Here is a 25,902-nt window from a genome sequence, read left to right as displayed (position 1 = left end):
TTTTTGCGTTACCATTCCGAACTTAGCTCTTCAGTCAAAAGACACCTGAACTGTAGGAGAAACCTGATCAATCCTTGTATGACAAAATGGACCGCGTGATGGTTAGCAGTCACTTTCGTCCTCAGCCTGCCAGTACCTGCCCCATAAAAGAAAGAGAAGCTGGGCGGTGGTGGCACACACCTTTAATCCCAGCACTCGGGAGGCAGAGGCAGGTGGATCTCTGTGAGTTCGAGGCCAGCCTGGTCTCCAAAGCGAGTTCCAGGAAAGGTACAAAGCTACACAGAGAAACCTTGTCTCAAAAAAAAAAAAAAAAAGCTACCACAGTTAGTCAATCTTTCATTTTTTATTTATTTTTTTTTTTTTATTTTGGTTTTTTAAGACAGGGTTTCTCTTTAGCTTTGGAGGCTGTCCTGGAACTCACTTTGTAGAACAGGCTGGCCTCAAACTCACAGAGATACACCTGCCTCTGCCTCTGCCTCCTGAGTGCTGGGATTACAGGCATGCACCACCACTGCCCGGCTCAATCTTTCATTCTATTGGGCATAACAAATTTAAATCAATAGTTATATACATTTCAAATGGCTTTGAAAATTATAAATTTAGGGGTTGGGGATTTAGCTCAGTGGTAGAGCGCTTGCCTAGCAAGCACAAGGCCCTGGGTTTGGTCCTCAGCTCAAAATATATATATATATATATATATATATATATATATATATATATATATATATATATAAATTTATAAGCTCAAGTTCCATTTGCTTTTGGGGTACCATCTTACAAGGACTCCAATTTGCAGTAAAGCTCGTTAAAAAAGGGGATGGCTCAGTTACCTTTAGCCTACAGGCTATGGGGGGGTTAGGACTTCTGTTGGTCTTTTCTGTGTCGAAAACTCAGATTGCAAGCCAAGCGCCACTTTGAGATCTTGGGCAACAGTTACTCTGCAGCTCTCACAGGACTGACCCTGTATGATAATGAGTACTCAGAGACAGGTAATGCCTAGGGGGCGCTCACCAACCTAAGACAGAAGAACACCTGTGTGGCCTGGACAGGCATCTCCATGATGGTTAAGGTGACCTACTGACATCCCATGCAACCTAAGTCAGAAGCTCACTTTTTAGTAAAAGGGGCAGACCTGTAGGGCCCTGGCCCCTCCCGTTTTGGGTAACTGTTGCCTTGCTTGCTGACCTTGACCTTGATATCCTCCCTATGCTAATTCCCTGCCGGGTTCCACCCTCCTGAATGCTTAAGGGAAGCTCCTTGTCTGTATCCTGCATATGGGGCGTTTAACAGCTTAGATGCAAGATTGTAAAACATCAGAAGCGGGGTTGGGGATTTAGCTCAGTGGTAGAGTGCTTGCCTAGCAAGCGCAAGACCTGGGTTCGATCATCAGCTCAAAAAAAAAAAAAAAGATCAGAAGTGAACTTCTGCCCTCCGGGGTTCTCCCATTGTGCTGTCAGCCTGTATTTAAGACCTCCTCCCTCCTTCAGTAAACAGCATTCGCCATTTAAAAAGAAAAAAGAAAACAGTGCTGAACAAGCCAGTAAAGCATCAATCTTCCATGGCCACCACCTTAGTTCCTGCTACCAAGTTCTTGCCTTGAGGTTCTGCCCTGATTTCCCTGAATGATGGACTACAAACTTTAATACAGGACAAACTCCTACCTCCCAAAGTTGCTTTTAGTTATCATAGTAATATAAACCCAATGACAACATCAATAAATTGCTAATCAAGTAGAAGAAGCAAGCAGTACAGATAGGCATTTTCCATTCAAATTCCAGTTTCACTGATCACTAAATTTCTTTGCATGCAAAACCAAACTATATTGAAACTCATAACATAATGAAAACAAGACAGACCCCAGACCTGATTCAGTTCCAAAATACATTCTCAGACCTGTGCCTGGAACAAGACTTTTCTCTTTACTGTAAACCAGGGACATCCCAATAATGAAGAGGCTGAGCAGGAAGTCAAAAAGACTCTGTCACCCTGCAAACAACTCAGCAAAGTAACGTCTTGCTCTTGTGTTTCTGGATGTTGCCCACACAGGCAGTACAGGAAATGAACTGAAAATACAGTACTGCCAATTCCTTTCTAGCAGCTCTGAGTAAGTAGGGGACAGAACAATAGTTATACTTCATCAAGGCTTTACCCTCAAATTCTTTGGTGGCAAGAACTCTGTACTAATAGCTAAAAAAATTTTTTGACTATAAAAATAATTTAGGCCGGGTGGTGGCACACGCCTTCAATCCCAGCACTTGGGAGGCAGATTCAGGAGGATCTCTGTGAGTTCGAGGCCAGCCTGGTCTACACAGTGAGTTCCAGGAATTGGGGCAAAGCTACACAGAAGAAACCCTGTCTCGAAAAATTAAAAAAAAAAAAAAAAAAAAAATTAAGGAGGCTGGAGAGATGGCTCAGAGGTTAAGAACACTAGCTGCTCTTCCAGAGGTCCTGAGTTCAATTCCCAGCACCCACATGGCAACGCATAACCAGTTATAACTCCAGTCCTAGGCAATCCAATACCCTCTTCTGGCCTCTGTGGGCACCAGTCATGTATGTGATGCACAAACAGGTATTCAGGCAAAATATTCATAGACAAAAATAAAATAAAAATAATTGGAGGGGGTAGGAGTTTCAAGAGAAACACAAGTTTCTCTGTGTAACCACCCTGGATGCCCTGAATGCGCCAGGTGTGGTGGCGTACACCTTTAATCCCAGCACTTGGGTGGCAGAGGCAGACAGATCCCAGTGAGTTCAAGGCCAGCCTGGGCTACAGAGCGAGATCCAGGACAACTAGGGCTGTTACACAGAGAAACCCTGTCTCAAAAACCCAAAAACAAAACAAAAAAAATTTAAATTTAGATTTAAAAGCCACTGAAACAGGAAACAAATATTATATAGTATGACTAGCCTGTCTTTGTTACTCAAGAATTCTGTTAGGACAAAAAGATTTATATACCAAAAAACACTGGAATTAAAAAAAGAATAAGGGGCTAGAGAGATGGCTCAAGGTTAAGACCACTGACTGTTCTTCCAGAGGTCCTGACTTCAATTCCCAGAACCCATATGGCAGCTCACAGCTGTCTACAATCCAATTCCAAGTGTTTGACACCCTCATACAGACATACATGCAAGCAAAACACCAATGCATATAAAATAAATATAAATCACTATGAAGGAAGGAAGGGAGGGAGGGAAGGAGGGAGGAAGGAAGGAAAGAAGGAAGGAAAACTAAGCTGGATGTAGTGGTGCAAACTTTTAATCCCAGCACTCAGGAGGCAGAGACAGAGGGATCTTATGAGTTCAAGGACAGCCTGATCTACACACTGAGACCTTGTCTAGGAAAAGAAAAAAAAAAGAACAGAAGAAGAAAATTGGGGTGGGAGACATGGCTCTCTCACACCCATGGTGTACACACACACACACACACACACACACACACTCTCACTCTCTCACTCACTCACTCACTCACTCACTCAGAAGAAAGAACAAGAAAATTTTCAAATCTAGAACTGGACTGGCAAGATGGTTCAGTGAATAAAGGCACTGCCACCAAGCCTGACATTCTGAGTTTGAGCCCTGGGATCACATGGTAGGAGAGAACTGACTCTCAAAAAGTCCTCTGACCTCCACATGCCATGTTCTGTGGCACATGTGTGCCCCTCTCCCAATCAATAAAGTAACCTTGGTGGCAAGTGCCTTTATCCACTGAGTCATCTTGCCAACCTGAAAACAACTCTTTTAAATGCCTACTATGGGAGGGCCTTGGTGGCACACACCTTTAATCCCAACAGACACCTTAATCCCAACACACCCTTAATCCCAACACACCCTTAATCCCAACACACCCTTAATCCCAGCACACCCTTAATCCCAGCACACCCTTAATCCCAGCACACCCTTAATCCCAGCACAAACCTTTAATCCCAGCAGGTGGATCTCTATGAGTTCGAGACTAGCCTGGTCTACAGATCGAGATCCAGGCACCAAAACTACACAGAGAAACCTTGTCACCAAAAAAAAAAAAAAAAAAAAGAAAAGTAAAGAAGAATTCAATTCCTACTATGAGCTAAACGTGACAGACTTACTACTGCTAGCCCTCATACTCATCTAAGGAAGGTACATTAGCTCTCTTCTCTAAATGTTTTCCTTCAAGCTGGAGGTTTCAAGACCTCTCACCTAGAGCCTCAGAGAGGAGTAGAAAACCAGGATTCCCACCCAGCTCTGTGTGATCTCATTACTGCTCTTCCAGAAGAGAAATTCATGAGGGCTGTCAAAGTGCCCCTCTTCCCTAGCCCATCAGAGTCCCCTGAAGTCACCTTCACTACTTTTACTCATCAGCTGTTTCACCTGCAACATTTCCCTTAATTTTTTTCTTTTATTTCCAAGACAGGGTTTCTTTATGTAACAGCCCTGGCTGTCCTGGAACTCACTCTGTAGACCAGGCTGGCCTTAACTCATACGAGATCCACCTGGCTCTGCTCCTGAGTGCTAGGATCAAAGGCGTGCACTACCACCGCCTGGCTTCCCTTAACTTTGTATTGCAGGCATTTAACACCCACTAGTATGGATTCTTAACATTTATGGGAAAACTAGCCATGATTATTAAAGCACTACTCTAAGAACAAACTTCTAAAACAAAATCCATCTAGACACCGAAGAGAGGAGTCCCTTTTCTTCTCTTTCTACAATTCCAACCTCCCCCTAACTTCAAACAGTGCAGTTCTGAAGTCCTGTGAGTGCAGTCAGGCCCATTCCTAAAGATCTGCCCAGGACCAAGTCCTCATAACACCTACAACCATCTAGTCCTTCATCAAAAGATTTGTTATACCCTGTGCTTTTATTTGTATTTTATCTACTGGCATATCTATTTTTGGCTATGGAAATTAACATATTTTTGTTCCTACTGAGAAAAGTGACAAAATTACTTACAACTAAATAAAATGTAAATGAGATCAAAGAGGCAGAAAATGATATAAAATGAAGCCTGGGTCACATTAGCATACACAAAGACAACATCGCCTAACAACAAAAGCTTGGCACAAATATTACTACAGTGAAGGCCAGTCATGGTCATACATGTTTGTAGCTCCAGTGTTGGGGAGGCTGAGGCAGGAAACTTGAGACTTCAAGGCCAGCCTAGGTTACTTAGTGAGACTCAGTCCCAGAAAAATAAAAGACAGATGGATGGTGAGTGGGTGGACGGGTGGATGGATGGATGGATGAAGCATGAATCTTAAAATGTCTTATTAATAAAAACAAACCTGGAGCCAGGTATTGGAGTGAATGCTGGAAGATCAGAGAAGCAAAACAAGCCACAGCTACCTCACCTTGCCAGTGCCTCAGACTAGAAGCTTCTGAATCCTTATCCAAATGCATCTCAGTTGAACTGCTTCTCGAAATCCTGAAAGCTTAACCAGGCTAGTTCCTGGTCCTCACGCCTTATATACCTTTCTGCTTTCATCACTCCCTGGGATTAAAGGATCACTTTCTGGGATTAAAGGCGTGAGTCACAACGTTTGCCTGTAGCCTTGAACACACAGAGATCTGCCTGTCATGTGATCGGGATTAAAGGTGTGCGCCTCAAACACCTGGCTTCTGCTATGGCTTGCTATTAGCTCTGACCCCCAGGCAACTTTATTTATTAACATACAAATGAAATCACATTTCAGTACAAATAAAATATCACCATAGATGGATGGACGGACGGATAAGTAAGTAAGTATATCCATTAACCTCAACTTGCAAGGGAAAAAAAGAGAAAGAAGAGTTCTACTGCACAGGTACAACGTCCAAACCACAGCATCCTAGTATCTGCTCATGAAAAGGAAACTATCCCAGGTTCTAATGAATGGGACCCTGGAACTTGAGGCAAGCATCCTCTACATTATAGTTAGTTCCAGTAAGCACAGTACCAAGTTTCATATCGCTTACTACATGGTGTCATCAAAGAAATCCTTAGGAGCTAGACAGATGGCTCAGAGGTTAAGAGCACCGACTGCTCTTCTAGAGGTCCTGAGTTCAATTCCCAGCACCCACATGGTGGCTCACAACCATCTGTAATGAGATCTGGCGCCTTCTGTGTACATAATAAATAAATAAATCTTTTTTAAAAATCCTTAATTATTTGTTTAATAAATTAAAGCACCTAGAATCCAACCAAGAGCCACAGAAGTGCGGGCTAGCATGCCCTTTCCCTGTGTGTTGGATTTAGGCATCAAATTTAGGTACAGGCACCAACAGTATACAAAGCAAATCAGCTGCAACAGCAAGCATGCAGATGCTTCTGTGCTGAAACCAGGGAGCCTTACCAAAGCACCAAGCAGATCCTGCTGAGACACCTTGCCCTCCTTACCAGCAGTGAAGGCATATGCTGAATTAAAACTGATGCTGAGAGCTTTTCCTTCGGAGATAATGTCGTAACGTTAGCAAAGCTAACTAAACAATCAGTAGGAAATGGAAATAGACACTGTAGATATATACGCCATCACCCTTAGAAAGACATTCTAGTCAAACAAGTATTAAAAGGTCTGGCTGTGCTAAAACCATCTTAGTTTAACATGAAATTGTTGGCCAAAACAGACCTAATTTTCTACTTGTGTAAGGTAAGTTTAGGGGACTTCAAAGCAAGATTTGCCTGTTGATTACATGAAGAGATCAAGGCACAACCTGACCCATTTTATGGTCATTACCCAGTGAATAAGCCAATTAACATGGGAATTTTTCCTTTTTATTCCCTCCCTATCTGTGAAATATTTAGGGGTCAATACATATCTTTCAATCTTGCCTTTTAATACATTGTATGGGGGGAAAAAAGTCTAAATATTACCTTCTGTAGAAGCTGCATCAATCATTACTCTTTGCATGAGTACTGGCTCCAATCCAAAGTCGAAAACTATGGTTTGGCGAAAAGTTCCAAATATTTCTGTGTTAAATGCTATCCCGACTTTATACACGTAATGATCTAATCCATTTTGGGCCATCTTTCCTCCTATCCATTCTTGACAGTTTTCAGGGACTTCTTGTGATACCTGGGTAGTACTATCTCCGGCAGATATGGCAATGATACTAAAATGAGGACGATGAGCATCATAAAGCAATGCTACCCGATACAGCATTCTTGCAGGCTACAAGGAAGTTAAAATAATTCATTGAGTACAAGGGGGTGAAAATTCAATTGTAACTGGGCTCTTCAATGACAATATTCCCAGAAGGGCCTGCTATTCCCCATGTTTCTAAGATACTATGATGTCCAACAAACTGTGCTCACAAGCTATTTAAGAAGAAAACAAAAACAAAACAATGGTTACATCAAAAATTCTAAATGACATACGTATGCTCCATCATCAGCCTCCCTGTACCTTCTGCATACGTTCATCTTTCCCTGTGGCAAAATCTGCCATGTTGGATCAACCTTTAACTGTGCTGACAGAGCCTCATGGAGGAAGCCTTCACAGGAGGACAGTTACCTCTGAGAGCACTGGACTGGGTTCAGGGCTGAAGCTAAACATTCCATCTCAAGATGTAGATGGTACCAAGAAGAAATACCACTAAAAAGAACACAAACTTCCCCACCAAACATGTTCACTGAAATGGCTAACTCTATTCCAATCTTAACCTGCGACCATTGTCATTTAAGATGAGAAGCACTGCAGAGAATGTCTCTTATTGGAAACCGCTCTCTTCGGCTGGGAATACAGCTCAGTGGTAGAACAAGGCCTCGCATGGGCAAGGCCCATGAAACACAAAATATAAAAATAAAATAAAATAAAAAATACACATTATTACACAATTTATGACTTCATCAACTGAAATCCTATAAAAATAGGTCTTCATTTAAAAAAAAAAAATCTTAGAACTGCCAGATTAAATAATTCAAATATCAAACATTTCATTGTAAGCCATGAACCCCATCCTATGTTCCAAGTTTAGGAGGTAATATATGTCAGACTTCTTTACCAAGTAAATAAGAAAGTGTCCTACATAGCTAAATGGATCTTACTTCAAAGTGGAAAAAAGGATATTTAATGACTGAAATACAGAAACCAACTTTGGCACATGTCTACATAAAATGTATTCAGAGTAAAACATTTTTAAATCTCTCTTAAAAGGCATTTAAAGTCCAATAAATAAGCTTCAAGAAACTGAACACATCTGATCATCTTTAGTTAGGTTGGGGTTCATACCTTACAGGTCAGAGCAAAGGTCCACGTCTGATGGGATTTTTTGGTGTTGACGGTGACCGACAGGTCAGGGTTGTGCTCCACCTGAACTCCCTCTATGCATTCACTAAGCTGAAAACAAAGAGCAATTCCTGTTACAGTCTGAGGGTGGAAACCCAAGTAAGAAGCCAGTCAAGTACAAGTGTCTGCCATGAGCACAGATGGAGCGAGTGCTGGCCAAGGGATCTCACACACTCCTTTCCAGCCATTCTTACAGGAGTGACATGTGATGCAGCCAGAAGAAAATTAATAACCAAAACCTGAGAATCAAAACACCCCAAACGAAGGTCATTACTGTAGGAGTTGCATACCTCCAGACAAACAAACAAACAGGTCTGCCTTTCACTTTAACAAATAAGCCAGCTTCTGTTACTAAAAACACCACTTTATTAAGAACACATTCTTAGCCAGGTGGTGGTGGCACACACCTTTAATCCCAGCACTGAGGAGGCAGAAGCAGGTGGAATTTTGTGAGTTTGAGGACAGCTTGGTCAACACAGTGAGATCCAGGACAGCCAGGGCTACACAGAGATACCCTGTCTCAAAATACAAAAAATAGGAAAAAAAAAAAAAAAGTGTTCTTAGTAGACTAAAGAAATAGCTACACCTGAGCACAGGAAAGCCAAGATGAAACCGTGCACTGCTTTGAGCCAGAGCCACAGAAGACAGTCGGTTCTTACCACTTTCTCAGGAGACAGTGAGCTCATCCACTTCTCGATCAAGGCCTCCATGTAGCTGCCGGAGAGCTGTTTATTCTCGTTTTGCTGCTTCAGTTTTATTAACCGGGAGGCGTATCTGCTCTGCCACTCTGCTAATTCCTCCTGGGAATGTGCTGAAGTACACTGGGCACCATACCTACAGATTCCTTGTTCTAAAAACCTAAGGAATGGGAAAGACTGTTTTATATACATTCAACATTTTTTGAATGGAGGGAAGACTTGGGGGTCTTTCGAGACGGGTTTATCTGTGTTGCCCTGGCTGTCCTGGAGCTCACTCTGTAGCCCAGGCTGGCCTCAAACTCAGAGATCCGAGAGCCTCTGTCTCCGGAGTGCTGGGATTAAAGGTCACAGCCGGGCCGGTGGTGGCGCATGCCTTTAATCCCAGCACTGGGGAGGCAGAGGCAGGCAGATCTCTGTGAGTTCGAGGCCAGCCTGGGCTACCAAGCGAGTTCCAGGAGAGGCACCAAAGCTACACAGAGAAACCCTGTCTGAAAAACCAAAAAAAAAAAAAAAAAAAAAAAGTGTATGTCACCATTGCCCAGCTTGTTCAACCATTTAAGGGTATCTTGGGTATCTTACACCATTTGCCCTCTTCCTCCTCAGTACTTTTGTCTCAGTCAGAAAACAAAAATCTTGAGAGGGGATCTAGCTCAGTGATAGAGCACTTGCCTAGCACACACAAGGCCCTGGGTTTGATCCTCAGCTTAAAAAAAAAAATCTTGAGAGGCCAGGTGTTATTACTGTCAAGTCCAATGAAGGGAGAAGAGGGTGGCAGACAAACACTCTATCATGTCAGGGCACCAACCCCCATTCCAGTCCCCCCAACTTTGTGCTTAGGAACACAGCAAGCTTAAATCACAGTACCATAGTGAGACCCCTCTGGCCCAAATAGGATATTGAAGACATGCTTCCTTTGTGCTCCCTTAGACAACTCCTTTTAGCACAGAATCTTCCTGAAGCAGTATGACATCCAGTGGACTAGCTGTTCCATGGCCTGAGTCCCCAGATGGCATGAACCCCAGACGTGCTCTGCATACTAGGCACCTCACAGCACCACCTCTGCCTTTACCTCCCAAGGGGATGCTTGTCTCTTTCTCTATGACTTCACTAAAACTACTAGCTACTGTTAAGTTCTGAAGAAATTCAGGATGAAAGTTTTATAGTTCAGAGTCACAAATTCATGTCACAGGTACTCAGTTCTTCAAGAGTTAAATCGAGAAATGTTGACTTCAAAGGACACAGAGCTAATGACGCCTCAATGTCTGTGATTCTGAACACTCAGCTCACCAGCTGGGGCTGGAGCTCCATGGTACATCACTTGCCTGGCATTGAGTAAGGACTGGATTCAATCCATAACTTCAAACATTAGTGATTAGAGACAACACTACTGTAGTGCATACTTCAATCAGTCGGATTCTGAGTGTTCTTAGCACAAAGAAATGATACATGTGTAAGGTGAAACTGTTGTGGTCCCTATACAACACACATACATATCAAATACACACAAAAAATTAGATGTCAGGATAGGGGGTTTAGCTCAGTGGTAGAGCACTTGCCTAGCAAGCCCAAGGTCCTGGGTTCGGTCCTCAGCTCAAAAAAAAAAAAAAAAAAAAAATTAGATGTCAACCAAAACTCATGGGTTTGTTTTGTTTGTTTGTTTGTTTTGGTTTTACGAGACAGGGTTTCTCTGTGTAGCTTTGCGCTTTTCCTGGAACTTGCTTGGTAGACCAGGCTGGCCTCGAAATCACAGAGTTCCACCTGCCTCTGCCTCCTGAGTGCTGGGATTACAGGCATGCGCCACCACCGCCCAGCCTTAAAGTAGTTTTTTAAAAATTAATGATCAAAGCAATTTGGTTTTCTTATTTTGACCATCAGGTTATCAGTTTTCTTTTATAAAACCCATGAGTTTGCCGGGCGGTGGTGGTGCACGCCTTTAATCCCAGCACTTGGGAGACAGAGCCAGGCAATCTCTATGAGTTGGAGGCCAGCCTGGTCTATAGAGCGAGATCCAGGACACCAAAACTACACAGAAAAACCCTGTCTCCAAAAAAAAAAAAAAAAAAAAAAACAAATAAATAAATAAATAAATAAATAAATAAATACTTTAAAATGTCCTGCAAAACTATGTAAAGTCTGATCTTAGGTCAGTAAAACATTTAAAAATTGATGATAAAAAAAAAAAAAAAAGCCAGGCGGTGGTGGCACACGCCTTTAATCCCAGCACTCGGGAAGCAGAGGCAGGTGGATCTCTGTGAGTTTGAGGCCAGACTGGGCTACCAAGTGAGTCCCAGGAAAGGCACAAAGCTACACAGAGAAACCCTGTCTCGAAAAACAAACAAACCAACAAACAAAAATTGATGAAAGATCCTCTGAGAAAAAAATTAAAGCACATTTAACAAAACAAACCCATAAAAATAAATTTAAAAAAATCATTTCCCTCAAAAGAAAGGGGATCTGTTCTCATCTAGACTCTAATCCTCAGGTTTCTCTTTCAAAGTATCGTGTTGGCTCCAATAACTCACACCACCACAGGGACTCACAGGGTTTACTAGTTCCGGTCCTTGTCTCCACTCCAAAGTCAAGCTGTCATCTTGACTGTGTCCATCACTATGCCAGGCAGTTCAGGGCACCAGATCTATGCGAAGTTCCACCAGCCACTCATTCTTATGAAAGGGACTGATGAGCTTGCCTTTTAAAATGGGACTTTAGTTTACTTTCTACATTTTTAGAAATAATTAAGTATTAATAGAGTCACATCATTAATTCTGAAAGTCCTTCAAATATAATGTACTCATAAATTCCATATGTAAGAATTACATGGCAATATTTTTTCAGGAAAATTACTAAAATAATTGAATATGACTGATTTTGTGCTCTCTTTCAGTTTATAGGAACTAATTTCAACTCCAATTACCACAACTAAGTAAATTCCACACTAAAAGCAGCCGGCAATTAAGTTTAGCCAGCATGCAAGCCTTCTGAACAAAGTCTAAACAGGCTACATTACATGACTGTTATATAATATAAAGTCATGATTTGGTGTTGGCCTGTGCAGCTTACACTTCAAATGGGAAACAAACCATTTCCCTTGTTCAGTATACTTTTCTTTCTTCACATATTCTTTGAATTTAAATTGCTACCTTCAAAGTGAAGGAAAATTATCTCCCCTTTCAAAACAGACATTTAATTTGTTTTTAAAATATTTTGATGGTGGGTGGTGGTGGCGCACACCTGTAATCCCAGCACTCGGGAGGCAGAGGCAGGTGGATCTCTGTGAGTTCGAGGCCAGCCTGGTCTACAGAGCTAGTCCAGGACAGGTCCCAAAGCTATAGAGAAACACTGTCTCGAAAAAACAAAACAAATATATATATTTCTTACATTACCTTTTACACAAAGTATATTCTTCGCTGCTTGTGATTCCCCTGGGTGGCGGGCGGAAATGCCAACCATTACAAGACCCTAGGGAGTAATGAGGACATTATTTCCAACATTTTAATGTCTAAGACATTCATCATCCCACATGATTTAAAACAGACATGCAAAGGTGCCCCTACCAATCAACTAAGTTAGTCAATCGACTTTATAAAACAGCATGCTGCTGAGGCCACTCCCCAGCAGCTGAATCAGGTTGGTGGCGCTGACTCTGATCTGACAGGTGGTGGGCTTCCTCCCAGGGCAATCTCTTCTCTGAGCACTCAGATGATTGTCATTTCTAAGCACAGGATGCATTTCTATGAGAAACTCCTTCAGGAATGAAAACTGACCATCCAGCAACCACTGCACACAGAGTGAGAAGGCCCCGAAGACCTATTTGGCCCATCACTACAGAGCAATGTACAACAGAGATGAAGCTCCACCAGTTCAGCATCTACAGGAGCTAAGTGCATACATTCTGAATGCAGATGACACTGATGGATCTAGAGGAAGTTCCAAATAAGCACCTTTCTCCCCTTACACGTTCCTGCCCCTCCCCGGGGACAGGACAGACAGACAGATATTCTCTGCCAGGCCAGGCTTAAAAGCTGTGCTTCATCCCATTACTAGCCAGATGACTGGGGAACCACTAAACCTTAATAAATTTCATGTTAACACTGAATATGCGGGTGAAGACGAGCCCCGAGAAGCCAGTCACGTCAGCATAGAGTAGACACTTCAGAGCAGGCTGGGAGAGCAGGCCTACTAGTGGACACCTGCAATCCAAGTGCTTAGAAGTGGAGCATCAGGAGATCAAGGCCAGCGTCAGCTACACAGGTATCTGTGGAGTTATCATTACTCAGTTCACCTAGGAAAAGGTTTCAGAGAGATGTTTGTTTTCATCTACACCTACTTCAAAATATTTCTATCCTTTCCTACATGTCCAACTAGAGAGACTATACTCAGGAATTTTCCTCTCAGAAATTCTTCAATTGAAAGGCAAGGGCCACAACAAGAGTTACCAGAAGTCATGACAAATTTAGTACTTACCTTCATCGAAGTCTTCCGCGTGACATCCAGAGAGGACACTGCTTGTTACTGTCTGCAATTTCCAAACGAAAGAGGTGTAAGAGGAATAAAAATACTGACTGATGCTGGGTTAAATTTGGGTATTTTCAATGTTAAAATGACAAGGGAACTGCAGAGGTGGCTCAGCTGTAAAAAGCACTTGCTGCTCCTACAAAGGACTAGGACTTGGCTCCAGGGACCCACAATGCAGCTCACAATCCTCCTTAACTCAAGTTCCAGGAGACCTGATGTCCTCTTCTGGCCTCTATGGTCACTGCTGACACATGGTATGCACACATACATGCAGGCAAACACTCATACACATAAAATAAAAGTAAAGCAAATATTCAAGAATTAGAAAATAATAAAAATCTATTTGGAAGTAACATTTTGCTCTTTCCAGTTCCCTGTCGAGGCATGGAGAAGAATCCTTTCCCAACATCCTCCCGGCAGTGGAAAGCACCCTGCTGCCTGAAGAAAGTCTGCACTCCGAACCCGCTGGCAGGCAGCGGCCATGCATGTGCTGCTCTCCTGCCAACACCTGAAGAGCAAGCTGCCCAGAAAGAGGGCAGCGATGATTCCTCAGTTCTAGCTTTCCTGACCCTACCTGCCAAGTCCTCTTCCATCTGGGACAAGCCTTTCTTCTACAACAGGCTGCAAGGCGAGGGGCTCTTCTCTCTGTCTCCCTAAGACAAGTATCTCACACTTAGTGCAGCACCGTCCCTGCTGGGTCACTAACAGCGTGAAGACTGGTCTCCAACAGCATAAGCTGCCTTTCTGCTTTCCAATCAGCCCCCAGAGTAGCTCTCACATGGTGAGCACCTCAAACACAGCATGTGCAAACCAAAATTCACCAACTTTACTCCAAACCTAAGCCTCTTAGTACTCGTCTCAAGGAGAAGGAGTCTTCCCCTGAAGACAGGCACACATTGAAATCTCTTTTTGTTCTGGGACTATTTTGATTACATTTTCTTTGTTTTGTATTTGTGTTAAGTGTATAGACACACATGGTGCAGCAAGAGTGTGGAGGTCAGAGCATCATTTTCAAGAGTCGGTTCTCTCTCTCCACTCCGTGGTCCCAGGGATTGAATTCAGAGGACAGCAAGCCACCTGGCTTGCCTCAGGCTGAAATCTTAAAAGTCATCCTGGGGGACTGGAGAGATGGTGCAGCAGTTGGAGCACTGGCTGCTCTTCCAAAGGCCCCAGGTTCAATTCCCAGCTTCCACATGGCAGCTCACAGCTGTCTGTAACTCCAGTTCCAGGGTGCCCGACACCCCAATGCAGGTAAAACACCGATGCACATAAATGTAAACAAAAGAAAGATAACGAAAAGTCATGCTGAACTCTGCCATCTGAGCAGGTCTAAAACACCTATCCTGCCTGCCCTCACTCTCCTCCCAGCCGCCACAGTCCTAACTTTGTCTTATTTCTCCTGGAGCCAGCTAACTATTTGCCAATAGCTCCTGAATGAAATAGCCTCTGGACCTTTTCCTGCTGGACACACCTTAGCCTTCAACACTCAGGCGAAAGAAACCTTATGCTAAGATGAAATTTGGAATGTCTTATAACACAGAATGGATGGTAGCAATGCGGACTGGATATCTGAAATAACACAGCTGCCATATTGCCATGTGACCAACAAACAGAACTTTGAAGAGCAAGATCAGTTGGGGATTTAGCTCAGTGGTAGAGCAAGCGCAAGGCCCTGGGTTTGATCCTCAGCTCCACATTAAAAAAAAAAAAAATGAAGAGCAAGATCACCACAGTTAGTGTCTGTCATTATCAAGCTACTAATGAGTGCTTTTTTAAAAGATAACCCAGTTTTTGGTAAAATGAATTGAATAAGAATATATAAAAAAAAAAAAACAAATAAACCAGGAGGAATTACTTATACTACAAGCATTCCGTGTTTCACAAAAGATCACTTTAAGTTCCAGGAGCAAGATCTACACAACGAGAATGCATAAATAAGATCTGAACAAGAGTGACACCGACCACCTTTAGTCCCAGCACTCCAGAAGCAGAGGCAGGTGGATGTCTGTGAGCTTGGAGCCAGCCCAGTCTACAAAGCAAGTTCCAGGACAGCCAAAGCTACACGGAGAAACCCTGTCTCTGAAAACAAACAAAAAAAATTGACACCACAGATGTGTTACCATGGAGCCTCAACCCTAGACAAAGAACGAGAGACAACTAAGGACTGCCAAGAGCAAGAGAAAAAACATCCTTTCATGGGGAAGAGCCCCAAACTGGTTACTAATACCTGGAATCAGATACACACAAGTAACAGAAACAGAAACGAAATACAGGCCATAAATTTGAGAGAGCAAGGGCAGATACTTGGAAAGAACTGAAGTGAAGGGAGGGAGAAAATAGTGTAATATTTTAACATCAAAAATAAATGGGCCGCTGGGTAGTGGTGGCACATGCCTTTCCCAGCACTCCGGAGGCAGAGGCAGGTGGATGTCTGTGAGTTTGGAGCCAGCCTCGTCTACAAAGGGAATTCCAAGACAGCAGGACTAAACAGAGAAAACTTGTCTTGAAAAAAAAAAAGGGGGGGGGGGGGTGAAATAAATACATAAAATAGGCTATCCAAATAAAATACTTTCCTATGCCTAGATGAGCTGTGTGTCTTACATGCTCCGCTGCCCCTGCCTCCCATGAGCCCTGAAAGAGCTTCTGTAGCTGTCACCTGGACACTCAGCGTTTCCAAACCATCCTAATATAAAAAATCTCCTAAATCACAGATTTCCTTAGAAAGAACCAGAGGGGGCTGGAGAGGTGGCTCACAGGTTAAGAGCACTGGCTGCTCTTCCAGAGGTCCTGAGTTCAATTCCTTCCCAGCAACCACTTGGTGGCTCACAGCCATCTGTAATGAGATCTGGTGCCCTCTTCTGGCCTGCAGTCATACATGCAGGCAGAACACTAGTATAGGTGATAAGTAAAAAAACAAACAAACAAACAAAAAAAAAAACCAGATGATTACGATTATCTTGTTTGAGTTTTCTAATGTTGTGGTATTGTTTATTTATTTGTTTGTTTGTTTGTTTGTTTACTTATTTATTTATTTTTATTGATTGATTGGTTTTTCGAGACAGGGTTTCTCTGTAGATTTGGAGGCTGTCCTGGAACTTACTCTGTAGCCCAGGCTGGCCTCGAATTCACAGAGATCCACCTGCCTCTGCCTCCCGAGTGCTGGGATTACAGGTGTGCACCGCCCAGCGGTTTTCTATAAATAATTTATTTTTATGTGCACTTGTGTTTTGCCTGCATGTATGTCTGTGTGAAGGTGTCAGATATTGGGAGTTACGGGAATTGAACCAAAGTCCTCTGGAAAAGCAGTCAGTGCTTTTAACCACTGAGCCATCTCTCCAGCCCCTGGGAATTTTTTATTTTTTATTATTTCTCTGAATCCAGGTTCAAATCCCAGCACCTACATGGTAGCTCACTGTCTTTAACTCCAAGATCCAACACTCTCACACAGACATACATGCAGGCAAAATACCAATGCACGCCGGGCGGTGGTGGCGCATGCCTGTAATCCCAGCACTCGGGAGGCAGAGGCAGGTGGATCTCTGTGAGTTTGAGGCCAGCCTAGCCTCCAAAGTGAGTTCAAGGACAGCCTCCAAAGCTACAGAGAAACCCTGTCTTGAAAAACTAAAACCAATGCACATAAATTTTTAGAAAAAAAATTAAAATGACCCAAGTACCTTCCATTTGGAGGCCAGAGATAACTAACAAGACTAACATGGATGGGAGCCAGAGAAAAGACTCGGTGCATGGAGAGCTTGCTATGCAAATGGGAAGAGCAGAGTTCAGATCCCCAGACCTGTGTAAAAGCCACAGAGACATGGTGACCCCCACAATCCCTGCACTCAAGAGGCAGAAACTAGCCAGAATTGATATGTTCCAGGTTCAGTGAGAGACCCTGCCTCAACAAATAGAAAATAATCGAGGAAGACATCTTACATCAACCTCAGGCCTCCACCTGTACGTACACACACATGTGCACTCACACCCAGACATCCATGTGTTCCCACACATGGGTGAATACACATAAACACAAACTACATACATATATACACTCAAAAAGAAGAATTAGTTAGAACAGACCTGGGATGCAGAGGAAGCCTGAGAAGAAGCTGTGTTCTGAAAGTGGGACCTGACCCAGCTGTACAGAAGGTCCCCTTGCATGTTGACTGACTAATACAGAATGCTCACTGACCTCACTGGCTTTGATGCACCCAAAGGGATCCTGGCAATGGACTCACCTCCGTCTCTGCGAGAAGCGTCTTGAGTCTTGTCAAATCTTTCGTCACCATCCCATTCTGCAAGGAGGAATTGAGGACAGGAAACCATCAGTGTGTAGTTCTTTCATCTCACAATGGGGTGAGCTCCTCTGTGGTCACCACAGCTCCCCTTCCCTTCCTCCACACTGCCGCTCTGGCATTGAGAAGCTGCAGGCAGCCAGGGAAAGGAAAAGAGGCCTAACAGAGAAGACTTGGTTGCTGCTCCTGCTAAGTACACATGCTACAAGCACTCACCTGTAAAATAATCCCAGCACTCAGGAGGCAGAGGCAGGCGGATCTCTGTGAGTTCGAGGTCAGCCTGGTCTACAGAGGGAGTTCAGGCCAGCCAGAGTTAATGAGACCCTGTCTCAAAAAATAGTATTTTTTAATTCTATAAAATGTTTGTCAAGCTATGAGTATAGAACAAAACATGAGAAAAGCAAACCTAACACTATTTTTCCCTCTCCCTTGGTGCTAACAGGCTTGTCTGTATATATGAAATGCTGAACTCAGTGGTTATCCACCATCACAGAATCCAGAGAATCAGTATAGTGCCTAAGATGCCTCATTCATTTCTTAAGTTTTGAAATTCAAATTTCAGAAAATTTGAAAATTAAAAACAAATTGTTTTAAAAACTAAAAACTCCAACAGGCCAGAGAGTGGTGGTGCACACCTTTAATCCCAGCACTGGGGAGGCAGAGTCAGGAGATCTCTATGAGTTCAAGGCCAGCCTGGTCTACAGATCCAGGACAGGCACCAAAACTGCACAGAGAAACCCTGTCTCGAAAAAACAAAAAATAAAAAATAAAACTCCAAAAGATACAAAAATAAAATAATTATAGGAAAAACCCTTTTAAGGCTGGGCACAGCTGTAACTGCTAAACTTGAAAGATGAGGGAGACCCTGAGCCTGAGGCCAGTCTGGGCTACATTCTTCTCTTCCTAGGAAGGGTCGCTGGCCACTGTAATCCCAGCACTCAGTAGAATAAGGTCCAGACCCTGTCTCAAAAGAGAAAGACTAAGTAACTACATCTTCACAGCTGTTCAGATCTAAACAGCCGCATCATTTTGCTGTGCTCACATCTGTAAATCTTGTGAAATCAGAGACATCGCCAAGCTAAGGAAGGAATTTGCTGCACAGTAATTCCTTACAAGTTGACTAAATTACCTGTGGTGGAGCAATAATATTACACTTCATAACAGACAAATTCTTTTTTAATTTCTGTATTTTCACCACCTGTGCTCTTGATTTTCAAATTTCCCATCAACTTGAAGCATAACTGACAGAGAATTTACACTGCCTGGTAATTATATACTTTTTCTTTCTCTGTTTTCATTGTGATGCCTGAAATATACCAAGAAACTTGAAAAAAGAGTTTTCTTTCAAGTTCCTATAAATTATCAACTCTATAAAGTTACAAAAGGTAGCCCTTTAAATAACAAAGAAAACTAGAAATATATATATTTAAAAACCTATCTTTGAAGTCCACTAAGAATAAAAGTTATAATTTAAAAAAATTAAATTCAAGTCTAAATATAACTAGATAGTTCCCATCAAGTAAACAAGATTACCTTACACACACCCATTTGATATGATGAAACCCATTAGTATGTACATTAACCTTTGAAAAAAACTTAATTCGGGCTGGAGAGATGGCTCAGTGGTTAAGAGCACTGGCTGCTCTTCCAAAGGTCCTAAGTTCAATTCCCAGGAACCACATGGTGGCTCACAACCACTTGTATCGAGATCTGGTGCCCTCTTCTGGCCTGCAGGGACACATGCAGGCAATACTGTATACATAATAAATAAATAAATAAATAAATAAATCTTTTAAAAAAAAAATTGTTCTCCTCCCCCCCCCCCCCCAGGGTTTCTCTGTGTAGCTTTGCGCCTTTCCTGGAACTTGCTTTGCAGACCAAGCTGGCCTTGAACTCACAGAGTGCTGAGATTAAAGGCGTGTGTCACCACCATGGCTGGCCTGGAACTCAGACAACTCCCTCTCTCTGCCTCTCAGTGCTGAGATTAAAGGTATGCACTACCATGCCCAGCCTTGATTTTTTTTTTTTTTTTTGGAGGAAGAGCAGGGTTCAAGACAGGGTCTCTCTGTGTAGATTTGGCTATCCTGGAACTTGCTCTATAGACCAGGCTGTCCTTGAACTCAAGAGATCTGCCTGCCTCTGCCTCCTGAGTGCTGGGATTAAAGGTGTACCACCACTGCCCAGATGATTTTAATTTTTAAAAAGAAAGTCTTCTGGCTGGGTTCGGGATTTAGCTCAGCGGTAGAGCACTTGCCTAGCAAAAAGGAAGTCTTCTGGTTATCTTATACTTTAGAACTCAGCAAAAAATACCTGTGGTTTTCATATGCACCATCTCGAATGGCAAGGGTCCAATGATTGAATGTCAGTTAATTTTAAAACAATGAACATCTTGGGATTGTCACGAATTTTGACATGTGACAAAACTACCCTTACATCAAAGGTACACTATTTTCCTTATATTATGCTGAGGAGTCAAACATGCCCCAACGATGGCAAACATTCAAAGCCATGCTCATCAACATACCAGAGACTCTCCTGATAGTGACTTGGCAAGGATGGAGGACACAAGCTGGAGCTTCCCTTTGAGCTGCATGCAGCACAGCACTGCCCGGAAGGCACCCTCTCCCTTGGCCAGTCCTTCCCCCAGTACTGCCAAGGAAGAAACACATCATTAGCCACAGGGCACTCAGACCCAATTTCTTTGCTTCTAAAAGTAAGACATCCTAAGTATGTCTTTGTACATGCTAACAGAATAACTCCAAACAGAAGAAAAAAATCAGTAGGCTCTTTCTAAGACATGCATGCAAGGACAAGAAAAACACGGCAAAGATCAGATGAACCCTACTACAACTTTCAGCATCAAAACCTAGGGAGACGTCCTCTAAGGCTCTCTAGTGTGCAGCTGAGTAAGATCTTGTCAGGTTCTGTGGCCATCAGAACAACACTGGCCCTGAATTGTGGACTTCAAAACAGTGAGTAGAGAAGATCTTGAATACACCACACCAAGAAAAAAAGGGCTGGAGAGATGGCTCAGAGGTTAAGAGCCCTCCCTGGCTGCTCTTCCAAAGGTCCTGAGTTCAATTCCCAGCACCCACATGGTGGCTCACAACCATCTGTAATGAGATCTGGCGCCCTCTTCTGGCCCGCAGGGATACATGCAGGCAGAACACTGTATACATAATAAATAAATCTTAAAAAAAAAAAAAAAGAAAGAAGAAAGAAAGAAAACCAAATGTTTCAAGTGATATACCAGTTACCCTGATCACTACACACCATCTACGTGCCTCAAAATACCACTCACACATAGGTAAAGTAATTAACTGTCAACTAAATAGAAAGCAGTTGATGTAGGGAATAGCAGTGCACACCTACAGGCCCAGTTAAGCAAGAGGCTGAGGCAGGAGGATAACTGAAGTCAACTGGTTCCAGCAGAGGGAGAATAGACCACGTTGGATACAATGCTTGCTATGTGATTTCGATGACCTGAGATCAGTCCTTGGACCCGGTAGTAGGAGAGAACCAACTCCAAGAAGTTTCCCTACGATCTCATGTGTGCTGCACCACAGGAGCACACATATACTCACTACGCACAATTAATACTTTCTAAATTATTTTTCCAAAAAATTGTTTAATACGTTATATCAAGTTAGATGAGGGCCTTTAAAACTGCAGATTTATTGGCTGAACAGACCCTGTGCCGTTAAACTGTTGAAGACAAACTGCAAATCCCAGGCTGGGGTATAACTAATTGATAGAGTGCTTGGCTAGGATGCATGAAGTTCAATGTTCAACAATGCACATAACAAGGAGCATCTCCCTCTAACTCTGACACTAAGGAGATGGGAAGCAGGAGGATCAGGAGTTCAAGATTATCTTCACCTACATAGTAAATTTAAGGTTAAAGGGAGGGAGGGTGAGACAGGCAGAAGGAGACAAAGAAGAAAGGAAGGAAGGAAGGAGGGAGAAATCTCAGTATTGGATATTTCTATGCAATTAAAAATTAGCCTTTAAAGCCAGGTGGTGATGGCGCACACCCATTAATCCCAGCACTTGGGAGGCAGAGGCAGTGGATCTCTATGAGTTCAAGGCCAGCCTTTTCTACAGAGCGAGTTCCAGGACAGCAGGGATCTTACACAGAAAAATCCTATCTTAACCTCCATTCCCCCAAGAAAAAGAAAAAAAGAAATAGCCTTTAGGGGCTGGAGAGATGGCTCAGCAATGCAGAAAACCTGGGTTCAGTTCCCAGTATCTACAAGATGGCTATAACCATCTGTAACTCCAGCTCCAGGGGAATCAAACACCCTCTCCTGTCCTCCTCAAGCACTAGGTATGTTCATGATGCACAGAAATACATGAAGGCAAAATCCTCATCCACATAAAAAGTATATAAATCTTTTTGCTTTCTTTCTTTCTTTCTTTTTTTTTTTTTTTTTTTGGTGGAGCTGAGGACCAAACCCAGGGCCTTGCACTTGCTAGGCAAGTGCTCTACCACTGAGCTAAAACACCAACCCCCTATAAATCTTTTTTTAAAAATCATTAAAAATTAGTCTTTATCAGACAGGTGTAATAGCACACACCTTTAATCCCAGCAGAGGCAGAAACAGGTGGATTCCTGAGGCTAGCCTGGCCTACACAGTGAGGCCTTGTCTCAACACTAAGAAAAAAATGAGCCTTCATCAAAACTAGGAAGATTAACTAAGATCCAATTATCCAACAGCCACAGAATATACTACCTAAACTATTTGCAAGATTTTGTAAATTAACACAATTACAAGTGCCACAAGAATCTGTATTCCTTTGCAAGAAAGTAATTGGCTAACAAGAGAATACTTTCGGAATTGCACTTGGTTGTAAACCATCTCCAAGCCAGGATCCCTTTATGAGTAGGTGTGCTGTGCTGTGTAGAAGGTGGGCCTGTTCAGGTTGGTTTATTTTGGTTATTTTGTGCTAACTATACTATCTCACTGTTCTGATGTTATATTGCCATCACACAATTAACATTGTAACACTAGTAAAATCCTACATAAAGGCTTACCATAATCTCATTAAAGTGTTCACTTTACTGCTTATGCTTTTATCCAACTATTAAAATTTACATATTTTACATGCTACAGCCCATATAAACATGACAGTTAATGTACTTTTCCCTCTCAGCAAATTCAATACTGTCCACAGTAATATTTTTACTTATCATATTATTGAAGCTGTAATATTCCATCAAATAAACACATCAATTTATTTAGCTATTCCTTTGTTCCAGAAAGACTTCTGGTATTGTGTTCCCAAAAATATTGTGCAGGCTAATAAACTTATCTGGGGTCAGAGAACAGGACAGCCACAATATTAAACAGGAGTATAGGCAGGGGTAGCACACGCCTTTAATCCTAGCATTCCAGAGGCAGAAATCCCAGCCTTTAATCCCAGGGAGTGATAGCAGAAAGCAGAAAGGTATATAAGGCGTGACGACCAGGAACTAAGCTAGTTAAGCATTTAGCTGGTTAAGCTTTTAGGATTTGGAGCAGCACAGTTCAGCTGAGGGCCATTGGGATGAGGACACAGAAGCTTGCAGTCTGAGGAAACAAGACCAGCTGGCAAGGTGAGATAGCTGTGGCTTGTTCTGCTTCTCTGATCTTCCAGTGTTCACCCCAATACCCAGTTTGTTTTTATTAACAAGACCTGTTAAGATTCATGCTACATTCGTGGCTCTCAGCTGGCTTTCTGGGATTAAAGGAATGGGTCACTATGCTTGGCTGTTTCTAATGTGGCCTTGAACTCAGAGATCCAGAGGGATTTCTGTCTCTGGAATGCTAGGATTAAAGGCGTGTGCTACCACTGCCTATACTCCTGTTTAATATTGTGGCTGTCCTGTTCTCTGACCCCAGATAAATTTATTAGCCTGCACAATATTTTTGGGAACACAATACCACATTTCCCCTGGTTTTGTCTAAAATTTAAAAAGGCTTATAACTAATACAAGAAAAATCATATCTAATAAGTATATACAATATACATAGTCAAGATTAACAATGTCTAGTCCATTAACATTTGACAGATTCAGACAAAAAACTCCATTATATATATTAATAATGTCCAGTCCAGTAACATTTGATAAACTCAGACAAAAAAAATTTTCGTTACTTATCCTATGTAAAACAAATAGTTCCTTTTTAAAAGTAGATTCAAAAATTGATCTTTTTTTTCTTATCATATTCATATTCTCTCTTTTTTCTTTTCATAAAAGTTTCAATAATCTACCTTTTGTCATTTTTATATCTTCCCCTTTTTCTTTTTAGTGTAGATTCAATGATCTACCCATTTATCCTATTATTCCTTTATCTTTTTTCTCAGGGTAGATTCAGTGATCTTCCTCATTATCTATAGTCTCCTTTTTCTTTTTTAAACAAAAACTCTATTTTGGGGTTAATTGTCAAGTCCTGTATCATTTGTCCAGCCGCTGGATAATGAGAAAGTGCAGAGCTTGTCACAAGTCCTTGTTCAATGAGTCTGTCAGGCTGGATCATCTTAGCTAGCCTCTCAAAATTGTCCTAAACAGTTTGTAGTTCAAAGTCGATCTTTCTAGATTTTTTTTTTGGGGGGTGCCTCCTCTGGTTTGGAGCAATCAGTCTCATGTCTGTCTTTTGGAACCATGAATATTCTTCTCTAGAAGAGAAAATCTTCACAGCAACTTCTCCCCACCATTTGTCTTGCCAAACATTTCCAAATTGACCTTTGCCGATGCTTTCTTGTAACATGATGGTCCGGGCAATTCTTCTCTAAACAAGCTATAGTAAACACTTCGTGCCTGGCAGCAGCATCACCGCAGTCACCAACATGATGAGAAGGAGCCGGCAACTCAGAACAGCAGTCACTGCCTCCACAGTCCCACTGCCACCGTTTGTGTCTGGGCCCCGGCCGAAGCTTCTCCTTAGCAAGCCTCCTAGGCTGCCGGCCTCAACTCGGGATCCTCCTGCCTCTGACTTTTTCAGTAAATCCTACCGGCCAAGTGTAGTTCGGGCCTGACCTGGGGCCCACAAGGCCACAGGCAAGAGGCTTTTTCCATAAATTCGTATCACGAACGTTGGGCGCCAGATGTACTTGGAATCTTAAAAGGTCTTATTAATTAACTCAAACCTGAGACCAGGGACTGGGGTGAATGCTGGAAGATCAGAGAAGCAGAACAACCCACAGCTACCTCACCTCACCAGTTCCTCAGCTGGTCTTGTTTCCTCAGACTGGAAACCTCTGAGTCCTCATCCAGAATGAATCTCATTTTAATTTTTAAAAGTAACACTAAAGCTGAGGGGGGTGGTGCATTCTTTTAATTCCAACATGCTAGAGGCATAAATGGGTAGAGCTCTGTGAGTTCAAGGACAGCTTGGTCTACATAGCAAGCTCCAGCCAGCCAGAGCTATGTAGTGAGGAAAAAACAAAGTACTAGTTAAAGGCCCTGGAGTTGTACTTACCACCAAGCCTGATGACCTGAGCTTGATCCAGAGACTCACATGATGGAAGAACCAACTCCATCAAATTGTCCTCTGACCCCCATACATAGGCCATAGTGAACATGTGATATGCCAAAGGTGAATGTGCACTCAAGTAAAAGTGCAAGCAAACAAGCAAGCATGCATGCACATGAGCATGAGTGCATACACGCACAATTTTTAAATTTAATTTAATTTAAAAACAGAAACTAGTTAAATGCTGAAAAACTGATCTGAGGATGTAGCTCAGTTGGTACAGTGCTTGCTGAGCATGCACAAGGCCCTGGGTTCAGTCCCTACTCCACACACCTGCAATCCTACCATTACCAGAGGCTCAGAAGTTCAAGGTCACCCTCTGCTACATAAGTCTGAGGCTATAAGTCAAAATTCAAACATTAATAAACATTTTAAGGAGCTGGAGAGACGGCTCAACAGTTAAGAGCACTGGCTGTACTTCGAGAAGTCCTGAGTTCAATCCCCAGCAACCACATGGTGGCTCACATCCATCCATAATGAGATCTGGTGCCCTCTTCTGGCCTGCAGGCAGAACACTGTATACACAATAAATAAATAAATCTTTAAAAAAAAATTTTTTTTTGGTATGTGGAGCTGATGATCGAACCCAGGGCCTTGCACTTGCTAGGCAAGCACTCTACCACTGAGCTAAATAACCAAC

The 25,902-nt window shown here is 42.5% G+C and overlaps 1 protein-coding gene across 4 annotated transcripts in view; it reads right to left on the bottom strand.

Annotated features, from left to right (window-relative positions):
* Helz (helicase with zinc finger) overlaps positions 1 to 25,902 on the bottom strand; it is a 154,253-nt gene that overhangs the window by 82,834 nt on the left and 45,517 nt on the right. For 3 of the 4 annotated variants that reach the window (XM_036195770.1, XM_036195772.1, XM_036195771.1), the window contains 7 exons: positions 20,270 to 20,394; positions 17,689 to 17,745; positions 13,403 to 13,454; positions 12,322 to 12,397; positions 8,900 to 9,098; positions 8,184 to 8,291; positions 6,827 to 7,124 (listed from right to left, as the gene is read on the bottom strand). In XM_036195770.1, coding sequence (XP_036051663.1) covers positions 6,827 to 7,124; positions 8,184 to 8,291; positions 8,900 to 9,098; positions 12,322 to 12,397; positions 13,403 to 13,454; positions 17,689 to 17,745; positions 20,270 to 20,394 — 915 coding nt within the window. The remainder of the gene's footprint in view (positions 1 to 6,826; positions 7,125 to 8,183; positions 8,292 to 8,899; positions 9,099 to 12,321; positions 12,398 to 13,402; positions 13,455 to 17,688; positions 17,746 to 20,269; positions 20,395 to 25,902) is intronic. The other variant, XM_036195774.1, reaches the window with a different exon arrangement.

This window comes from Onychomys torridus, chromosome 8 (genome assembly GCF_903995425.1).
Source record: "Onychomys torridus chromosome 8, mOncTor1.1, whole genome shotgun sequence".
In the NCBI taxonomy this organism is placed as follows: Eukaryota; Metazoa; Chordata; class Mammalia; order Rodentia; family Cricetidae; genus Onychomys; species Onychomys torridus.
This window is presented reverse-complemented; position numbering and strand designations above follow the sequence as displayed.